We start from the raw sequence: 22,477 nt of genomic DNA on the forward strand, positions 1-22,477 counted from the left end.
TGCTCTATCGTGTCAAACTAAATGGCAATGGGTTTGCGCATTTTTTGCCTTCAAAATGCAAGAAACCCAAACTCTCTAGGTTGAGAGTACAGTCAAACCTCACCATTTGCGCACATATGGGCAGTCTGTAGGTGCACAAATGGCGAACTTAACAACCTATGTGGAACAACACATGTGGGTGGTCATGACCACATGACCACATGACAGAAAAAAAAAAAAAAAAAAAAAAGTAAGCACGTCATACTCACAGCCAATTTCTCACTTTTTTTCTTCCATTGTCCACCTTCTTAATCACTTCCACCTGTGCTGTGGTCATGATCGGGTTCTTCCAGGGTTTAGGCTTCGATGACGCTGCGTGCAGCATGATGGTGGTGCAAAAGTGAGGCAGAAAACATCGAATAATCGCAGTCACCACGAGACGAGGAGAGACGATCAGGTTATGGCAGGAAACGACATGTTGTGTACATTGGCAGTGTTCTTCACTGGCAGCAGAGGGCGTGCAGGTGGTAGACAGCTGTAGCTCGCCAGCGGACGCTATTTTGCTGCCAGTACAGCTCGTTAACGTCCTCAGAAGATCAGCGGATGGCATTTTGCTGCCAGAACGGCTAGTAAACATCCTCAGAAGATCAGCGGATGGCATTTTGCTGCCAGAACGGCTAGTAAACATCCTCAGAAGATCAGCGGATGCCATTTTGCTGCCAGAACAGCTAGTAAACATCCTCAGAAGATCAGCGGATGCCATTTTGCTGCCAGAACAGCTAGTAAACATCCTTAGAAGATCAGCGGATGCCATTTTGCTGCCAGAACAGCTAGTAAACATCCTCAGAAGATCAGCAGATGCCATTTTGCTGCCAGAACAGCTAGTAAACATCCTCAGAAGATCAGCGGATGCCATTTTGCTGCCAGAACAGCTAGTAAACATCCTCAGAAGATCAGCGGATGCCATTTTGCTGCCAGTGAGGCGCTGTTACCATAACGGCGAGGTGCGCAAATGGCATGACCACCTGCGCAAATGGTGGGATGACGGCCGTAAATTAAGGCCGTGCAAATGGTGAGGGCGCAAATGGTGAGGTTTTACTGTATCTGTGGCAAGGTGAGGAAGAGGTGTAACTTTCAACTTGAGAGCATTCTGGCTACTGCCTTAGAGTTCATGGGGTGGGGGTAGCTTTCCAGCCGCTCTCTATCTATCTGCACTTTCCTCCCTTCCTTCCCTCCATTCTTCCTCATTACCTTCCCTCTCTTCCCTCCCTCAATCACATTCCTTTGTCTCTTTTCTCCCTTCCTTCATCTTCTCTCTTCTCTCCCTCACTCTCTGTACTACCACATTTGCTGCAAAGCATAGCCAACGTACGACTAACACAAGTGCTGTCAGTCTATATCTTCTTGTACGCACTAGAAGGTTGCACCATATCAAGTTCAATATGCCCCATTATATTGTGAGGCACTAATTCAAAACAGCTATCATCACTGTCTTCTCCAGTGACATCACTTCCAAGGCTAGATACAGAAATATCTAGCTCTCGCTCGATGGGACTTTTACGAAGTGGTCTCTTATAAGGAGATGAAGTTTAAGGCCGCCACTCCTCGGCTGACGAATCAGACACAGATGAATCCAAAAACTGCACACTTAACCACAACTATAGAGGCCATGAGAGACTTTTGTGGTTTATTGTGAGTGACTCAGGGAGGATAAAGTGTCACAGAATTTCACACAGGCAGTTCAAACTATGCCCGTAAAGGGCAGAACATCTACAATTCTACATGTGATACCCTTGTTAAGGGCCGTGCTTTTAAACATGGTTAGGCTGAGAAGTAGCTACCTTATTTGCCATCAGTCAAGACCATTTTTTTTTCTCAAAATAACATTAAAAATTAGCCTGCATCATGGATGCTGAATGTTGCATCATCTGTAGGAATAACCTAGGCCTATAAAAAGTGTTGTTGCATAAGGGATGTGATAGTCCAACAGACCCTACTCATTCTGGCAATCTTCTGTGATGACAAGGATACACTCACAGCAGCTATTGTTAGTTTTAGTGTCGGTACTGGTCTTGGTATTTGAGGCGTCGTCTCCAGGGTGTCATTTGGTCATATTAGGATGTTATGCACCTGAATGGGTGCCCTGCGCATTATAAATCAAGATCAAGATATTTGTATGGTAATAAAAAGTTCTAAAACCAGTAGTATATACAGAATATTCCAATGGTAGTACAGTAGAACCTCGTTGGGGAAGACTGTGCCAGATAAACTGATCTGCTGCTGTTTTAATGGTACACTGGCACTTAAATTAAAGCGGATGTTTGTTCACCAAACCTCTTCACAAACATGTACAAAGTGGCAATCACTGCTACATCAACAACGGCAACATTTTCTAAACTAACTATGTATAACAGTAGTACTTACTGCTACTTCATATAGATTAGCAACAGTCAGGAAGAAAATTAAGCGATGATGCTTAACCATGCTTGTATGTAAACAAATTAGCAGACGGCTCCTTCCCGCTCAGCCAGCGGTGCCGAATTATCGTACTGGACCCTCAAACTCTTGTAACCTACACAAATAACGATGGGAAATTTAACTCCTTCACTACGGCTGGGCGAAAACAGCGCCCTGCCCCGTATCCGGGCTGGCCGTGCGTGCCAAATTTCAAACGTCGCTACTGAATATAACAAGTTTTAAGCCATAAACTCAACATAATCATCATGTATTATATATAAAAATATGCAAAACTTAATGGTACACATTAAGAAACATAAATTAATTGATAATTTTTAGATGTATGCATAAATATACAGAGAAATTTGCGTTATGTGTAGATGACGTGTGTCTGGTGAATTGTCTTTCCTTATATTAGTTGTGATAAGGAAATACCGTATTTGACGGCTCATAAAACGCTCCGGCTTATAAGATACACCCCCAACTTGAGCTGTCATTTGAAAAATAAATAAAACAAATGAGTTTAAAATACGAGTTTCTGGTGAAGATTTTTTGCCTGACATTCGTTGCCCTCACCACTAACAAGTCATTTTTAAAGTTTCATATATTCTGATCCTTACTAAGGGCCGCTTTCACAGTCACTTTTGTTTGGTTTGATCGTTACCTATGGCAGCGATCGCCACTATAGTATATCCACGTGAAACTGGCTGATGGGGTAGTGGCCGCTGCAGAGGAAGTGAGAGGTGTTGAGAGTGTGTGGCAGGGTGCGGGGTGGGGCTAACCCTGCAGCCGCCACTACCCCATCAGCCAGTTTCATGTGGAAATACTATAGCGGCGAACGCCGCCATTGGTAACAATTAAAACAAACAAAAGTGACTGTGAAAGCGGCCCATAATCCCAATATTTTACATTTACATTTATAATGCTTAATACTTACTGGGACCTGCCAGAACTGGTCCTTCTTAGAGACTCGAGGCTACTGCTTTGAGGAGTAAACAAACATGGCAGAGACTGCAACAGTGGCAGAGGAGTAATGGGTATAATGTTTGTACGGGTGTACCGCCGGGAACAGCCACAAACGAGCCTTCCAAGGGCCCAGCAAACATTCAAATTAATTAATAATATACTGGATGTATATGGATATACATATGAATGTTAACACAAAGGGGAGAGACGAGAATTCACTAATACTTGATGGCAGGGTGGAAGACGAGCAGTGCGGTGTATACTTTTCAAGGGATCAGTAAACACTGGTGCCACGGGCTGAGCGCTGTGTTGCCAAACTTTTATACTCATTGCGTTGCATTTTTTCATAGTTTCCGACCGACAATAACAGCAAAAAGCAAAAACATCAATGAATAACAAACTTAACGATAACTCTTTAAATTAATGGGAATCCCATTAATGCGTCCCATTTCTCCCCAAAATATTAACATATAAATCATTTTACATGTTATACTGAATTAAAGTAATTATAGTGCTGAAAACACAAAGATCACACACTAGAGCACAAACACACGCAGACACGAGCGTGCGGTGCTACCTCCGCGAGTGTGCAAAGTGGACTAAGGCGGTGTCACACTGGGCATTTTCCTCCAACCGTTGGAGCTAGGAGCAACCGCGGTTGCCCGTACAGCCAACCGGGAGCGAGTTGTTGTTTGGGTAAACTCCTGTCCTCCCATCTTTGAAGCCATGATCGTACCCACAACAGCTTCTTCCTTCCATTTAACCGTAGCATCAAATCCATAATTTGAGTGACAGCAGCACAAGCCACACCAGCCCTTACTTTTGCAAACAGCGCCATGAAGAGAGGATCGAGAGGAGGAGGACCTAAGGAGCGATACAAAGCGTTACAGGTCAAAAGAAGAAGAAAAAGATGTGAATACAGGGCGACTGGTTTGTTTACGTTGTGGATAAGGGCAACCAACCTTGGTCGTGTGTGACGCACGTCATCTATCAATATCGGGCGATCAAGAACAACCCCCCTATCTTGGGACTTTTCCACCTCCCTCCTGTGATCCACCTGAGCGCTCTTTCTTGTCTATACGACTAGATGAACCAATGCAATTTCTCATGTTGTCACTCATCAAGGACAACACACATTGATTTAGTTACAATAACAAGATCTAAAGTTCATTAAAAACATTTCCTAGCTACTTGGCATCACTGCATGCGGCGGGATTTCTTTAAACGTCATTTTTCTCTCCAAAATATTGACCAATGGCATCGTTTCACTTTCTTATTTCTAATGATGATGATGAAGTTTTCATACCGGAAAGTTCTACAATGATGCTTTCAAATGGTCTGTAGTACAGCAGTAACACAACAATAACTTAGCAAACTTTATATTCACCCCCACCTGGCAAGGTTACCCATAGGAAGCTTAGGAAATGGACATCACCATAGGCCTTAGGAGGTGCGGCACGATGTATTTTCCTGTGTCGGCAGCCCCGCCGAGGCTTGCACCACACCCGATTCTTGCCAAGAATTGGGGGAACTACTTGAAAATCTGACACACCAGAACAAGAAATGCAAGATGTGAGTAATTCTTCATCGCCCTAGGGTAATTCTTGATCACCAGATGACAGCTTACAGTTGTAGTTGCCTGTTGCGCCTACCGCCAACGCAGTTGGAGGAAAAAGGTCCAGTGTGATACCAGCTTGAGACCCTATTCCCATTGTTTTCCGCTTTAAGCGCCTCGTCTAGCGGCAAACAATGGGAACCCATACTCACATCTTCAACTCATGCAAACAGGATGCTAATACACCAAGTCACCGCTCGTAAACCAAGGCATTTTTATTGATTTTCTTTTGCTCGTAAATCAAAATGCTCATAAACTAAGGCACTCGTAAACCGAGGTATGACTGTGCTTGCGGTCATAGCTGGGCACGATAACAGAAAACCTTATTCCCGATACCCAATAACTGATAATGGAAAACATTAACGGTGATAACTGATATTCGTTAACTGGAGACACAAATATAGGTGATAACTGATATAAAGCCACAATTCCGATACTAGCAAGCGATAAGTCCGATAGGTGAAAACGATACTATATTGATATTTCAAATAAAAAACGTAGATGAATTCAAATTTTCATTATCTGTATTTTAGAAAACTTACAAAACCTGAAAACCACACATTGACACATACATATGGACGGTAATACTAGAAACGCCTGAACCGGTGTTGTGTTATTTGGTGTCCCTACCATCAAAAGCTGGCACTTTTGTTTACAAACACTGATCTCTCGTGAACTGGCCCATCACTACTTATTCAGTTATTCTTACTAGAGATTTCATACACTTTTAACACTTTAACAGTCACTTCAGTAATGAAGCACTGGGAACTGGAACACTGGCACTCACTCCGTCACTCAAGGCACAGCTGAGAGGCCACACGCCACACCACCACGTGATAATACAAGCCACTTGTCTCTGCACTCTTTACAACGGGATCACAAATTTCAGGCAGTGAATAATCATTTTTGGGGCAAAGTTAAATGATTTTTCTCTTTGATATAGTGATTGTTGAGTCTAACATAAAAAATAACCTACGTAGTGTTTTAATGTTGATGATCTAAGTATGAAATCTCTTCACCGAAGATATTTCATACCCCGAAGTTTTTTCATACAACACCGGGCGGGCCACGCATGCGCAGTAGGGAGGAGACAACGTTTTTTTTCTGTGAGGCGGAAAAAAGTAGCGATTATCGCTAGTTTGGTTACAAAAGTAACGAGGATACCGATAAATATATAAATAAGTAGCGAATGGACGATAATCCGATTTTGTTATCGATAAAGTATCGCGATAACTTATCGCAATAATGCCCAGCTATGCTTACGGTTATTAAATTTGTCGGTATCATCATACATATTTTTAAATTTCCGCCACTTCTAACGGACTTTCAGCATTAACGGACCAAGTTCCCCCCAATTAGTCCATTGTAATGTATCGAGATAAAATTTTGAGGAAATGGTATGTGGATCTCGTGTGCATATAGTTTGGTATAGAAAGTAAAAGACTTTGTTCTTGCAGTGTGTGCAGAATTACTCCTTGGTGTTGAGACAAAGAGTAGATGAAAGAACATGAGAGGGGCTTAAAGAGGCTGGCAGCACCCCTTGTCCACCACATATACCTCCCCAAGAGTGGCATACCTACTCATACTATTTACACCTTTAATACCACTGACAAAGCTTTCAAAGCAACCACAGAGAGATGAGAGATAGTACTGATGTCAATACATGATGCTGTGAACTTAGAAAGATGTGAAAATTAAATTTGGATAGAGGCAAGGTGGCGTATAATTTTAGTTAATGGTGTCCTGTAAACTGAAGAATATATAAAGTAGTCCTGACATTGCCTTAAAGAACAACAGCAAGAACATAGAGGCTATCTTATATGGTAGTTATCTGAAATTTAAAAGTCATTTATAATGTCCACTATCTTTCTGCATGAAAATTTATCTTTAATGACACAACTACAAACTTATAGAGTCACACACCTACCACTGTAAACATACCTGTATGATGGTTTGTGGTATCTTCTCATTTCCAGCCTTTAGTGCATTCATCAGAGTTGATAAGTTCTCACAATTGACACTTTTCAGAGTTACTATGAATTTTTGAGACCTCCCAAATTCATGTATTTCAACCTGAAACAATATAACAATTATGAACTTCATTCATTCAATAGGTGACCTGGCTAAGATCTTGCTATGCTACCACTTCAGAATCCAAACAATCAGTCAAAATGCCAATCTCTTCTAAAAATATTATCCATGTTTTTTTTTTATTTTATCTAATTTTTATGTGACCCTACTAGTCAGGGGCACTGGTCTACTGCTCAGGGGTTCTTCCATATTTCCTCCTTCACCAACTGGTACTCCATTGGCCCTCTTCCCCTCTGTCAGCACTTTTTCTTCTTCCAGTGAATGCATCATTAAACTAAATCTTATCAGTCTGTTGTCTGCAAATTAAGGCCGCACAAATGGCGAGGTTTTACTGTATCATGAAACATGAAGCAAGGTGTTTTTAATGCCATATTTGGCTTATATCTTTATTTTTATCCATTATAAGTCACTAATATATGGGTTTATGGGCGCTGAAAATAGCAGAGAAGAAAGTACTAAAAAAAAGGACGAAAAAAAAATCCCTTTTTCCAAAACACTTTTCCACTATTTTCCAACAGGGTCTGCTGGATGCTGTCTTCAAGGTGGATTACCTAATCCCTCCACTGACAGTTCCTAGACAAAGGATGCCCTGGGGTCACAGGATTATTGTTAAACATATGTTTTTAAATGTCACTAAATAAATGTGAAAGTTTTTTGAAAATATATTTTTCAGAATTTCAAAGTTATGTTTTCTACTAAGATAGAAGTTGAAATTACAGAGGAGGCCTTAAACATCAACTGACTAGTTTAAGTCTTTAAATAAATTCATTACCTGATTTTCTGTGTATTTTATTTCCCTTGGAGTCCAATCAACCCTAAAGTATGGAAAGTGGCAGGATTTATAGGATTACCTATCTAGGGTTAGGGCATTAGTATGAATGAAACACCATAAACCTGAGTTCACACAGTTTTGCATCAGCTTCACAAAAAGGCAGTAAAAAGGAAAACTAAATTGCCTGTTTTCCCCATTCTGCTTTCAATTTAATAGGAAATCATTGAGAGCAATGTACTCATTTATATTCTTATGAAGAATCACTTGAAATGTAAGGGCAGCCTCCCTCACAGCCTTATACAGAAGCAATGGAGATATCGCGTCCTTTCTCTTCCTTATGATAAATGGATTGATAGTGCTTAGTAGTTAGTGACACGAGCAAGAAGATTTCAGAGAGTGCAACATTACAAGAGATGTAGGGATTATCTATTTCAACTGCAGAGAAAAATAAAGAAAAATTACAGCTGATGTTTTTGTCTACCTCAAACTTCCTGTCAGGCTTGGTCTTGCTTTCTTGGAAAAGAGGTGTTAAGGAGTAAGCACTCTTTTCTGAATCAAATCCAAGTACATGATTCCCAAAAACTTTTGGAAATGATTCCCTCATTTTTTGAAATATCATCCTGAGAAAAGAAAAAAGTGTTAGCTTATATAAACAGCCAGTCTTTTCACAAACTCTCAACTCATAGTTTAAATACTCATAAAATTACTTTTTCATTTTAACTTAAACATTCCAATGAGAGTTCACCCAATCAAAATATATCAAAAATACTAGAAATTCTATAGTAATTAAATTGACAAATTTTACTGTTGGTCAAATAATGAGCACAATAAAAAAAAATCAGTGATAATAAAGAGGTTGAACATATACTTACATGCGCAGTTTCTTTGGCAATCTGACTGCCATATTATCACCCGACTTGATGTCCACATCATAATGTATAACATTTTTGGTGGGATTCTTTACGGTGACTTCAAAATGGTTCGTAGTGACATTAATCTTTCTAATGCCTTTACCAAAATCCTTAGGTTTTCTTCGTGGTGGACAAGGGTCTGACAGAAAGAAAAAAAAGTAGGTTTAAAATTCTAAACTACATCATACATGTGAGGAAATATTTTTGTGTACACTGCAAGAAAGTATAGGGAGGGAATGGACTGTATTGCTGGTGGAACTAGCTTATGTTATGGAGAAACTAAAAAGATGATTGATGCTGAGAAAACTTTCTTCAAAAGAATTTGGAATGCAAAGTAAAGAGAATGATATTGTTTGCCCCAGGTATTGTCAAGGTTGTGCTTCACCATCTGGGTGTGGTCACTATAGTCTGTTCACTTAAGCTAGATTCCTGGCGCCTAGGCAGGTTGGTAAGTTTACAGCTGATTGGCTGCTCCGCTCTCCCGCTAACACTCTTGACGGACCACATCTTGCATGCTCAAGTGAGACATGTATCTTTATTATATGCCATAGCTCACCTCATATACGAGCTAGCCAGTTTTGGTTGACACCACCAGACTCAGCAGTGACTGTAGAATCAAGATATATTTTAAAAACTTGACAAAACAAATAAAAAAATGGTATTACGATGAGTTGAACCGTGAAGATGTTAAAAAAATGTTTATAACATGTTATACTTATGCTCGCTGTTTTCAACAGTTTTTCATTGACTACAGAAATATATTATTACATTACAAAGGAAAATCTCTCATGAACACAATAATGTGATCAGAATGCAGATAAAGCAGAGGCAGAGGAGGAGGATGATGAAGATGATAGAGGAGTTGAGGTTGAGAAAGATACGAGAAGACTCAAACAGTTAAACTTGCATAAAGGAAGAGCGAAGAAAGAACATGATAGCGTGGTGATCGGTGTTTATAAATGGAATGGCTTTAAGGGCTAATATAATTTACAGTTTTTGTGTTTAGTAGAACCGGGTAGGAGAAGACAGTAACAGGTTTAAACTGGATAAATTCAAGATTCACATTCACATAGGCAAAAGTTTAATTGGTAACAGAGGTGGGTGGGTGGATGATAGGCTATAGCTTAAGATGTGGTGCCAATAACATTGTCACATTCAAAAATAGACTAGATAAATTCATGGACAGCGATATTAGGTGGGGTTAGATACATGGGAGCTTAGGGTCAAAGGAGCTGCCTCGTACAGGCCTACCGGCCTCTTGCAGACTCCTGCGTTCTTATGTTCTTATATTGAAAACACAGAGTTATTTATAGCAACATTTCACTCTCCCCAACCATCACGGTGCGCACGACACTCATTTTTTTAACATCATCATACAGTGTGTCTCGCGCGCCGTGATGGTTGGGGCGAGTGAAATGTTGCTATAAATAACTCTGTGTTTTCAATATGTAGAGCTTTAACTGCATTCTGATCACACTATCGTGTTCATGAGAGATTTTCCTATGTAATGTAATAATATATTTCTGCAGTCAATGAACAACTATTGAAAACAGCGAGCATAAGTAAAACATGTTATAAACATTTTTTTAACATCTTCACGGTTCAACTCATCGTAATACCATTTTTTTATTTGTTTTGTCGAGTTTTTAAAATATATCTTGATTCTACAGTCACTACTGAGTCTGATGGTGTCAACCAAAACTGGCTAGCTCGTACATGAGGTGAGCTATGGCATATAATAAAGAAACATGTTTCACTTAAGATGTGGTCCGACAGGAGTGTTAGCAGGAGAACGGAGTAGCCAATCAGCTGCAAGCTTACCAACCTGCCTAGGCGCCAGGAATCTAGCTTAAGTGAACAGACTATAGTAATCTGATATCAGAACCTTCTCCAGACAAATTTGTGGTGTTTAGAATTAATCTCACAGAAAACTAGAGCTGTTGCACATTTTACTAATCAATCAAAGGGGGCATACGCCAGGGGGCACATCGCCTCACCCACCCTAAGACGCCAAGTCCAGGAGTCTCCCTGGGCGAGTCTCCATGCTGGCCCCCTTCCCATCCCAAGTACATCGTACCAGGATCTATCAACTTGCTCAAGCCACGAACTTTGTGGGTGCCCACTTGGCCTCCTCCACTTAGGATTGTCTCTTACAGAGACACAACCTGATGAGCAAGGCCGCCTTCTGGGTGACATGCTACATGCCCGGAGTTGGCGTTGATGGACTATGCAGGTAATAGACCTTGAATCAGTCTCAGAGTAGTCACTGTTTTGACACAGTCATTCCAGCGATATTCCATGATTCTGTGTAGACACTTATTACCAAAGGCATCAATCTGCCTCTCCCAGTCCCTATTTAGCTTCCATGTCTCACAGCCATAAAGTAAGACAGTGAGCACAAGGGATTTGAAGATCAGGAACTCCATCCTTCTACACAGGTATCGACAACGCCATATACTCATGCTAAGCGAGTTTATAACACCGTGGGCCAAGTCCATCTGCCTTATGACTTCCTAGCGAAACCCACTGTTGTTATGAACTGATACACTACCAAGGTATATGAACTTTTCCAAAATCTCAATGTCCTTATCATATGCATGAACAGACTGTACTCTTTCATCTAGCAAGTCTCCAAACCCCTGTAACTTGGTCTTGGGCCAGGAGACCTGAAGTCCCAAGGGCTTTGCCTCCTCATGAAGCGCCTTGAGAGCCATCACCAAAACCTCCAGCTCCAACTCCACAAGGATTACTGCATCATTGGCAAAGACAAGGTCAGTGACCCTAGTATTGCCAATAGATGCTCCACAATGGCTCTGGTCCACAACTCTGTCCAGTACCCAGTTCATAGAAATGTTGAAAAGCAATGGGGTAAGTACACACCCCTGCCTCACTCCTTCATTAACGAGAAAGAATCTGGTCCAACCCCTCCCCCCCAGCAGTCACTTTTGCAACTTATATACAGGAACAAGGAGGAACTGTCTGCTTAATTGTCATGCCCTGGGAGCTGTATTTTCTCTTCTTTCTATTATCCAACACGACCTCTGCATGTATCGAAACACACGAGAAATTAATCAAGACCAGGAGAGGTTATTCGCCGGCTGCCTGGGATTGAACCCGCAACCAGCGTGACGGGAGAGCCACTCCTTACTGAGTCGGCCAAAGGTGTACCCCACTGGCTAAGTGGGTTATGGGAGGCTCGTTCATCAGGCATAGTCGCCGCACTACATAATTACCCACCATAACAAGGTCCAGGTGGCTGCAGATGCATTAAGGTTAAACTGTTCATTGATGTTCCATGCCATGCATCAGGAGGAACATGTCAAACACCAAAAAAAAGTGTTAAACAGTCCACAGGACAACTTCATCAGCGGCTCTATGAGTTATGAATAGCTCAACTAGATGGTCAGAGGGCTGCAGAATAAACTTTGAGGGCTACTGTATTAGAAGCTAAATATTTGAAAATATTGAATCCATTTTCTCCTCTCTTCTTTCCCTCCTCCTGAATATACCTTCTCTCCATGGACATGCCAGACCATGAGGGTGGGCTGGTGCACCCTTAACCCTAGTCCTCCCACATGTGTGTTATGTGTGGCATCCCTGCAAGGCTGAGACACAAAGCCCTGGAGGTTGAGCAATGCCATAGTTGCACGCTGCACCTAGCAACACACCAGTGGTGGGCACGGTTCCGCTAATCCACTAACTGGTAATTAGCAAAGCTAATTGTTTCGTTAGCTGATTAGCATTTTCACTAACTTTGGAAACTGTTAGCGGACCAAACAGCTTCTGTTAAATGTAGTTCCTCCTCCGCTAACTTTAAGTTCAATAAAAAAACATACAGGCTTATTCTTGTCTGTTGTGGGCAGACACAGCACCAGTTGAGCCACATGGCACAATAATTCCAGGGCTTCCACTTATGGGTAAATGTGGGTATCAGATTAAAATTCTCTCTCTACACTGCTATTGCAAGTTCATACATAAAGCATATATAAAGTGTATATTGAATTTAATTTGTATATTTGTGTACGCCTTTATCATCATCTGATTATGGCATGCTACATCTTTCTGGAAAGCTGTATGTCCAAGCTACAACATATTGAAATTTCAGTTCACTAAGTCTGCTTTTAAGGGTTTTAGAGCCAAAATACTAAACTGAAGCTAAATCCGCATAAAAAAGTTAGCGGCTAGCATTAGCTTTAACTAATTTCTTTATTAGTTTAGCGGTTTAGCGTAAGCGAAGCAAACTTTTTAGTTAATGGTTTACCAGTTAGAGAAGTTAACTTTTCAGTTACCGGTGCCCAACACTGCAACACATTTCTTTGGTCCCTTATTCCCAGCCAAGATGGGCACCTCTGCTAGCTCAGAGGTCAATCAGCTAGTCTGAGCCAAGCGGCCAACACTATATCAGGCAGTGGCTCTGTTGTTGGGGATACTCCAGTTAATAAGCATTTGATGCTAGTGTGGTTGAAGCACACCTAGGGCTTCATATCTCTCACTGAAGTGTGCACCCTTAAGGAGATACTTGAACTTGAGAAAGAGATGTTCTACACCAAGCTCAACTATAGTTGACCAGTGCCCCTCATAAGACATGCTCATTGCCTTGAGTGACTTCAATGAATCTTCTGGCACACAGTGGCAGCTACGAGTTATGTGTTGGTCCCTATGGCTCTGGCACCAGAGGTAGAAACAATTCTTTCTTCCTGAACTTTGCAGTCCTGAAGGCTGAGGATTGCTGGTTCCTGGTTCCAGAGATGCAAGCCTTGCTGCTGGACTTGGTATAGCAATGGTAGGGGTGCAGCAAATTAGATTCATCATATCCTTGTTGAAGGATCCTCCAGAACTGAAGGGTTTTCCAGAGTGCCGATTTCATTACGACTGACCAAAAAATTGTTGTTGCAAAACTGAGGATACACATCAGGTCCAACAAAATCTCAAGATGCAACCCACCAGAGTTTCATCTTGAAAAACTCAGGGACCACACATGTGCTCAGAAGTATGCAGTGCCAGTCTCAAATTGGTCTTCAGTGCTTGGCACCCTAGAGCACCCTGGAGAGTTGTGGGATACTTAAAACACAAAATTTTCATTGCAGCCAAGAAGTGAATTTGAGAGCGTTCAAGGCTTGCGAGTGAAGTTGCCTCAAGGGAGACACTGGAGAATAACAAGGAAAGTCACGCTGCCAGGCTGGCTAGGGATTTGGAGCGATACAGGACTCTGTCATGAAGTGTAGTGCGGCGACGGCCTGATGAACGAGCCTCCCATAACCCAATTAGCCAGTGGGGTACCTCTTTGGCCGAATCGGTAAGGAGTAGCTCTCTCGTCATGCTGGTCGCGGGTTCAATCCCAGGCAGCCGACGAATACCCTGATCTTGATTAATTTCTCGTGTGTTTCGATACACACAGAGGACGTGTTGGGAAATAGAGGAAATAGAAAAATATGCTCTCGTGGCATGACAGAAGGACTAGAGCCCTTCTGAGGAGGGATAAGGAGAGGTATATCAGTGGTCTCACTGAGAGTCTTAATGCAAACACCCCTAAACCTGCCTTACGAAGTCTGAAGAAGCTCCACTTCAAATTCACATTTCAGATAAGCATATGCTTGCCTAACAGCTGCTAGGCAGATAATATCAGATATATATATATATATATATATATATATATATATATATATATATATATATATATATATATATATATATATATATATATATATATATATATATATATATATATATATATATATATATATATATATATATATATATATATATATATATATATATATATATATATATATATATATATATATATATATATATATATATATATATATATATATATATATATATATATATATATATATATATATATATATATATATATATATATATATATATATATATATATATATATATATATATATATATCAGTATCTTTTGTAACCAAACTAGCGATAATCGCTACTTTTTCCACCTCTCAGCGGGCGCCCGGTGTTGTATGAAAAAACTTCGGGGTATGAAATATCTTCGGTGAAGAAGAGATTTCATACTTAGATCATCAGCATTAAAACACTAATTATTTTTATGTTACTCAATAATCACTATATCAAAGAGAAAAATCATTTAACTTTGCCCCCAAAATGATTATTCACTGCCTTAAATTTGTGATCCCGTTGTAAAGATACTAAAAAGCTTTGTGAGACTGTACAGGTCTACGCTTGCTGGTCTGAGCATGCGCAGTTCACGAGAGACCAGTGTTTGTAAACAAAAGCACCAATTTTGATGGTGGGAATGCCAAATAACACAACACTGGTTCAGGCATTTCTAGTATTACTGCCCATATGTACGTGTCAACGTGTGGTTTTCAGGTTTTGTAAGTTTTCTAAAATACACATAGTGAAAATTAGAATTTATCAATGTTTTTTATTTGAAATATCAATATAGTAACGTTTTCGCCTATCAGACTTATCGCTAGCTAGTATCGGAATTTTGGATTTATATCGGTTATCGCCTATATTTGTGTCTCCAGTTAACGAATATCGGTTATCACCGATAAGGTTTTCCTTTATCAGTTATTGGGTATAAGGTTTTCTGTTATCGTGCCCATCTATGGTCAGTAATACCAGTGCAGAGATACTGAAAGATGAGGGTGAAGCCATGATCCATGGGTTGCATGCGGTGCTGTCTGCCATGTGGCAGTCCAGTGCCATAGGGGGTTGGTTAACCCTATCTGAAAAAGGAAGGGGGACTGACAGAACTTCAAAAATTACTGTGGTATTACATTGCTCAAAGTGCTGGGCAAAGTGCTTGGTCATCTGTTACTGAGACCTGAGCAGTCTGGGTTCACGCCCAACAAGTCAACAATTGACCGAATCCTTGCACATCCTTGTGGAACGGTGACATGTTACAAAAAATGCTACTTGCAGCCTATGATGATCTCAAGAGGGCTTTTGACTCGTGAGGCACTCTGCAGATCCATGGGACACCTGCAACAATTATTGACCTGATGACTGGCCTTTATTTTGGGACTGAGAGTGCTAAGAAGTGGGGGAGGAGTTTTTAGTTTCTTCCCTGTTAATTCAGGCAAGGGCCAAGGGCGCATCCTTGCTCCATCACTTCTTAGCACTTGCATGGACTGGATATTTGGCAAAGTTGTTGATCAAAATCATTGCGGGGTATCTGTTGGCGATATCAAGGTCACAAACCTTGCATTTGTTGATGATGCTGTACTTCTCACAGAATCGCAAGAGGTCCTGGTGTTGGCTATCGAAATGCTGTATGCATGAGGCTACGAAGCCTCAGGGGTGAAAGACTCCTGGGTTTAAACCAAGGTCCAGTGTTTGGAGTCTTGATGGATGACACAGTTCAATCTGTTCATGTACATATGTAGCTGTTGAGGTTACCAAAAGTTTTAAATACTACCTTGGTAGTGTAGTGCATAACAATGGTGGTACTTACCAGGAAGTCACTTAACAGATTGGCCTGACCCATTGAGCTATGAACATGCACAACAAAATATCTATGCAGGCAGACAAAGGCTTGAATTCTTAAGTCTCTTGTGCTCCCTGTGTTACCGTAAGGCTGCGAGACATGGATACTAAACAGTGACTTGTAGAAGCATGTCGATGCCTTTGGTACCAAGTGCCTTTGTAGGATTGTGGGGTATCACTGGAATGGCTGTGGCAAACCAACAACTACTTTTTGAAACTGAATCGAGGCCTAGGTTATCAGCTTAGTCCATGAAAGCCAACTGCCTAAATGAACACTTGCCATGCCTCCTGGACTTCGATATTGCTCAGAGTTGTTTCTGTACAGGGTCAAAATATTTGCCCCCCCCCCCCCCACACAAACACACACAAAGTTTTTTTCTTGTTTTTAATTTTGATTTATATTTAACATGGTTAAATATTATACGATTAAATGCAGTCTTACATCATACTGATAAATAATTTCTTCATACATAGACATTAAAAGTTTAAAACTTATTAAAATCTCCCTCCCCCCCCAAAAAAAAAAACAGGTTTTCTTTTAATTTAGAGCACAAGTTCCTGGTCGCTGATTACTCGCCCACCACCTCCTAATTCAATATCTTCATTACCTTATTTTTAAAGAAAGAAACATTCTTTGTAAACAAACTCACAGTAGTATGACATGATCATGCAGGTGAAGTAAAAAAAGGAAATAGTGCACACTTTCATGACTGTTGTAATCGATGTGATCTTTGTTGACATCATCATCACCATCATCACCTATCCCTTTACTTCAACAACCACCACGTTATAGCCACACTTCCCTCCAACTTTTAACAATAAATTTACATAGTATTAAAAACAAAATAGCCCAACTACACCATCAAATCACCTCACATAACCCCGACATTATAGTAGGGACCAAGACTTGGTTGACTCCTGACATTGACAGTAGTGAGCTTTTCCCTCCCCCTTTTAGTATGACCGTTTTCCGTAGGCCGCCCGACAGACCTCGGCAAGGGTGGCGGTGTCATCATCGCCAACCCGGGTCTTTGTGTTAAGCATAGGCCTGACCTTGACACAGACTGCGAAATCACCTGGGTCCAGTTACAAACCATCAACTGTAAATCTCTTCTTATTGCTGCATTTTACAGACCGCCTTCTACTAATACAGACTATTTACACAATCTTCAAATTTCTCTTTCACGCATACAGGCAGACAAACACATCTGGATCACAGGTGATTTCAACCTCCCCGACATTGACTGGACTGCTATTTCCCTTTTTGATCCTCCCGGTGCTGACGCCCCCAACCCAATTATTCCCCGCACAAACAGACGCCAACTACACGACACATTCATACATTTTCACTCTCACAAACAGTACTCCAGCCAACATGAACACATACTGTAACACACCTCGCTGGCCACGGTGGCCCTTTGACCACGGCACACACACTTGACCTTTTTCTCAGTATCGATAACTGATAATGGAAAACATTATCGGTAATAACCGATAACCAATATAAATCCACAATTCCAATACTAGCTAGCGATAAGTCCATAGGCGAAAACAATACTATATTGATATTTCAAATAAAAAACATAGATGAATTCAAATTTTCATTATCTGTATTTTAGAAAACTTACAAAAACTGAAAACCACATGTTGACACGTACACATGGACGGTAATACTAGAAACGCCTGAACCGGTGTTGTGTTATTTGGTGTCCCTACCATCAAAAGCTGGCACTTTTGTTTACAAACACTGATCTCTCGTGAACTGGCCCATCACTACTTATTCAGTTATTCTTACTTATCACCATTAACACTTTAACAGTCACTTCAGTAATGAAGCACTGAAGCACTGGGAACCGGAACACTGGCACTCACTCCGTCACTCAAGACATAGCTGAGAGGCCACGCGCCACACCGCCACGTGATAACACAAGCCACTTGTCTCTGTTTGCACTCTTTACAACGGGATCACAAATTTCAGGCAGTGAATAATCAAAGTTAAATGATTTTTCTCTTTGATATAGTGATTTTTGAGTCTAACATAAAAAAATAACTTATGTCGTGTTTTAATGTTGATGATCTAAGTATCAAATCTCTTCACCAAAGATATTTCATACCCCGAAGATTTTTCATACAACACCGGGCGCTTGGCCCACGCATGCACAGTAGGGAGGAGACAACGTTTTTTTTCCTGAGAGGCAGAAAAAAGTAGCGATTATCACTAGTTTGGTTACAAAAGCAACGAAGATACCGATAAATATATAAATAAGTAGCGAATGGCCGATAATCCGATTTTGTTATCATCGATAAAGTATCATGATAACTTATTGCAATAACGCCCAGCTATGATCCTTACTGACTCATAACACAGCTTTCGACCTAAACCCTTTTGTGAATCGCAACTCATTACTACATTTCACGACATTACGAGGCTACTTGACTGATGTGACATTAACCCATAAGGGTCGGGCTAGAGGACTATTGTCGTTCTCACAGCGCGCGGGCGGTGTTGATAGATTTTGTAAAATAGGTGTCTTTCATCAATGCCCCGTGTGGCAATTTCAAATGAAAACATAATAATTTATACAGTTTTTTCATTGCCAATCCTTCCTCTCCACGATGAAATAAATCTGAAGTGTCTAGGTTGCAGCACGGCAGAGATATGATGTTGGGAAGAGGTGGTATTTTTGGTCAAGCTGAGCACGTCTCCGATCCACACGGGTTAAACAAGTTGACACTATTGTTTTAGATTTTGCCAAAGCCTTAGCCAAAGTCCCACACAAAAGACTGACATTAAAATTGAAATACTACGATATTTCAGGACCTATTCTACACTGGATCGCTGCATTTCTTACTAACCAGACTCAACGTGTTCTTCTTGACGGATCTTCATCTGACACTGCCTGCCCCTGTTTCTTCAGGTGTCCCTCAAGGCTCCGTCTAAGGCCCCCTTCTTTTCCTCCTGTATATTAACGATCTTCCACTCTCAATGCCTAACTCTTCCACTAGACTATTTGCTGACGATAGTTTGCTATTTAGAGCAGTAAAGACTACCAACGACTGCAGACTGTTATAAAAATACTTGGACGCCCTCCAGCGGTGGGAGCGCACCTGGCAGATGCACTTCCGACCAGACAAATGCAAACTGTTAACCTCTTCAATGCGATGCCGCATCTCGCGCGTCAAGGCTCACCCGTACAGTCAAACGGTGCCGCACCTCGCGCGTCAGTCTCCTGCGTTGCTTCCCATGGTGGATCTGTATCTCACTTGGCGTTCTAGGCAGAGCGTTTTCTCTCTCGCATGCCTTACTCACTCAGATCTATAGCTCCACCCGTCTCTGATCTCAGCCAATCATGAAACAATAAATAATTAATGCCGCCCCACCCCCTTAGCGCCAGCCCGCCACCTCACTCTCTCTTTGCCCTTCATGGTTGCAAGTCATCTGTTCAGCTCTTTTCTTCTCCTTTAACTGGTCAAGTGGTTATGGATAACCTTTCTGATGACAGTAGTGGGGATGAATATACCCCAGACATGGAGGACAGTGCTGATGACTATGACTCCATGAGTGATGATGAACTTGACGTTCCTGAGGTAGAGATGAGAGAGGTTGAGGACGGTTGGTGGTTGATAGTGGACGTGTTTTCTGACAAGCGTCCTGAACCTCTACCCCCCTTTGTTTCTCAGTTTTCTGGACTGAATCCAGCACTAGGGGATTTGTCTGTTATGTCTTTTACTGATGTTTTCAAGCTTTTCTTTGATGGTGAGTTGGTAGGAAAGCTATGTGAATGGGTGAACAAGAGGGCTGTGAAATACTTTAAAAAAATGCAAACCCTGACAAACAAGGTCATGTGAACAGCATTATTTGGCGCCCAGTCACACATGATGATATGTACACATTCCAAATCCTTATCATGGCAATGGTCATAATTACCTTACAATACAGTAAATTAACCAATTCTAGTTGTATTTTTTTATTGGTAATGGAACCCATTAATTTGTCTACTGCGAAGAAGGCGAAGAGTGTCATTCTAGAATATGGCTCTGGTGATAAAAATTCTTGTTGTGAATTCTACAGTCCATCTTCAAATTATGACTCCTCATTGAACGAAGGATGGAAAATTGCAGTAAAAAAAGCAAAGAAAGTGTTAACCTTTTGTGCTGGCTGTGAGGGTAGTCCATTCATGTGCCTGGATTGCTTCAGTGTGAAACATCATGGCTAATATCATGCAAAGGGAGAACAATGAACTCAAAATATGGGAATGCACATCTTTTGTTTATTACCTCCGCCAATGAAGTTGGAGGAGGTTATACTTTCGGTCGGGTCAGTATGTTTGTTTATTTATTTATTCATTTGTTTGTTCGTGAGCAGTCTCCTGTTCTCAATTTTGCAGATATCTCAACCAATTTTTCAGGGAAGCTTCGTGTCTATCCAGAATAGAACCCATTAATTTTTTTATGTCAAAGGTTAAAGGTCAAGGTCACACAAAACATCATTTTGGCCATAACTTCGGTTCTCCTCATCGTAGAGCCTTCACACATACTTCATATTTTAGCTCATGGAATGACGCACCTTGCATGGCCTTGACCTTGACCTCGAAAAGTTCGCCCAAGGTCAAAGTTAAAAAAAAAAATAAAAATAAAAGATTTTCATCAAATTTAGAAACAAATGCTTCCATATGATGCACCTTGCATGGCCGGATGTCAAAGGTCAAGGTCGCACAAAACGTCGTATTGGACATAACTTCGGTTCTAATCATGGTAAAGCCTTCCAACCTGGTTCATATTTTAGCTCATGGCAAGACACACCTTGCATGGCCTTGACCTTGACCTCGAAAAGTTTGCCCAAGGTCAAAGTTTCCAAAAAATATAATTTAATCAAATTTTGAAACAAATGATTCCATATGATGCACCTTGCATGGCCTTGACCTTGACAAGTTCGCCCAAGGTCAGTTTCCAAGAAAAAATAATTTCATCAAATTTCAAAACATATGCTTCCAAATGATGCAACTTGCATGGCCTGATGTCAGAGGTCAAAGTCGCACAAAAAATCATTTAGGTGATAACTTCGGTTCTAATACTCTATGATGGAAAGCTATAGCTAGGGATATTTGAGAAAAAATCATGTTCAACCACTCAAGTTAAAAAAAGACCAATTAAATGTACTTTACCATATTTCATAATTGTCTCAATTCAAGGTAAAATTGATATGGTTTAATGGTCAACAAACAATATTATTTTTATTGATCATCTTTCTTTAATGCTTTATCCATAGAAAGAGAATCTTTAATACAAAAAAAATATTAATAGGTGGATACTATATTTGATAATTAGAAGGAAAGTAATTAGCGTCAAAATGACCACCGGTGGGTTAGGCCGCAACAAGGGAATAAACCACCTGACCCACCGGTGGGTCAGGTCGCATGGAATGTGTTAAATTACTGTGAATCCCATTAATGCATCCCATATTCCCAAAAATATACTGACATCAAAATCCTTTTAAATGTTATTTTTTACAGAATAAAAGTAATTTTACTAACAAATAGCAATACTAAATAATGGTAAATAATAGTAAACTAGAGCACAAACATAAGCGGACACAAGCGCGCAAGTGCTACTGCTGTGAGTGTACAACGCTGACTGCAGGCAGTGTCACACTGGGTGTTTTCTTCCAACCGCTGGAGCTAGGAGCAACTGCGGTTGCCCATATGCCCAAACAAGAGTGAGTTGTTGGTTTGGGTAAATACTCTTGATCTCTCATCTTTGAAGCCATAATCATACCCACAACCGCCTCTTCCTTCCATTTAACTGTAGCAACAAGTGAACAAAGTGAACCCACGCTCACGTCTTCGACTTTTACAAACAGGATGCTCGTACACCAAGGCATCTTTGGTGATTTTTTTTTGCTCGTAAACTAAGGCACTAGTAAACCGAGGTATTACTGTACTTCCTTCCCAGACTTACGTGGTTCCTGGACATGTGTTTCTCCCTATGAATTTGAATTCTATGAATTTATGAATTCTAGATGGGGAGAACCCCATCTAGAATCAAGGGCTTGATTCTTAGCCTTGGGGAACACCACTGCTTACATCCGCTTAATAACTCTCACTACCATGGACAACTATAAACTTGCATCTTTCTGTCACTCAAATAGTCTTTCAGCCATCCCAGGAAACACCCCCCAATCCCAATACTAGACAGCAAATTC

At 40.8% G+C, this 22,477-nt stretch overlaps 1 protein-coding gene across 1 annotated transcript in view; it reads right to left on the bottom strand.

Annotated features, from left to right (window-relative positions):
- The window catches only part of LOC126982882 (protein argonaute-2-like), an 88,665-nt gene that overhangs the window by 64,835 nt on the left and 1,353 nt on the right, over window positions 1–22,477 (bottom strand). Inside the window, exons 2-4 of the mRNA XM_050835160.1 lie at window positions 8,753–8,930; window positions 8,362–8,500; window positions 6,959–7,090 (exon numbers count right to left, since the gene is read on the bottom strand). Of these exons, the coding sequence (XP_050691117.1) occupies window positions 6,959–7,090; window positions 8,362–8,500; window positions 8,753–8,930 (449 nt within the window). The remainder of the gene's footprint in view (window positions 1–6,958; window positions 7,091–8,361; window positions 8,501–8,752; window positions 8,931–22,477) is intronic.

Source organism: Eriocheir sinensis, chromosome 52 (assembly GCF_024679095.1).
Source record: "Eriocheir sinensis breed Jianghai 21 chromosome 52, ASM2467909v1, whole genome shotgun sequence".
Classification (NCBI taxonomy): Eukaryota; Metazoa; Arthropoda; class Malacostraca; order Decapoda; family Varunidae; genus Eriocheir; species Eriocheir sinensis.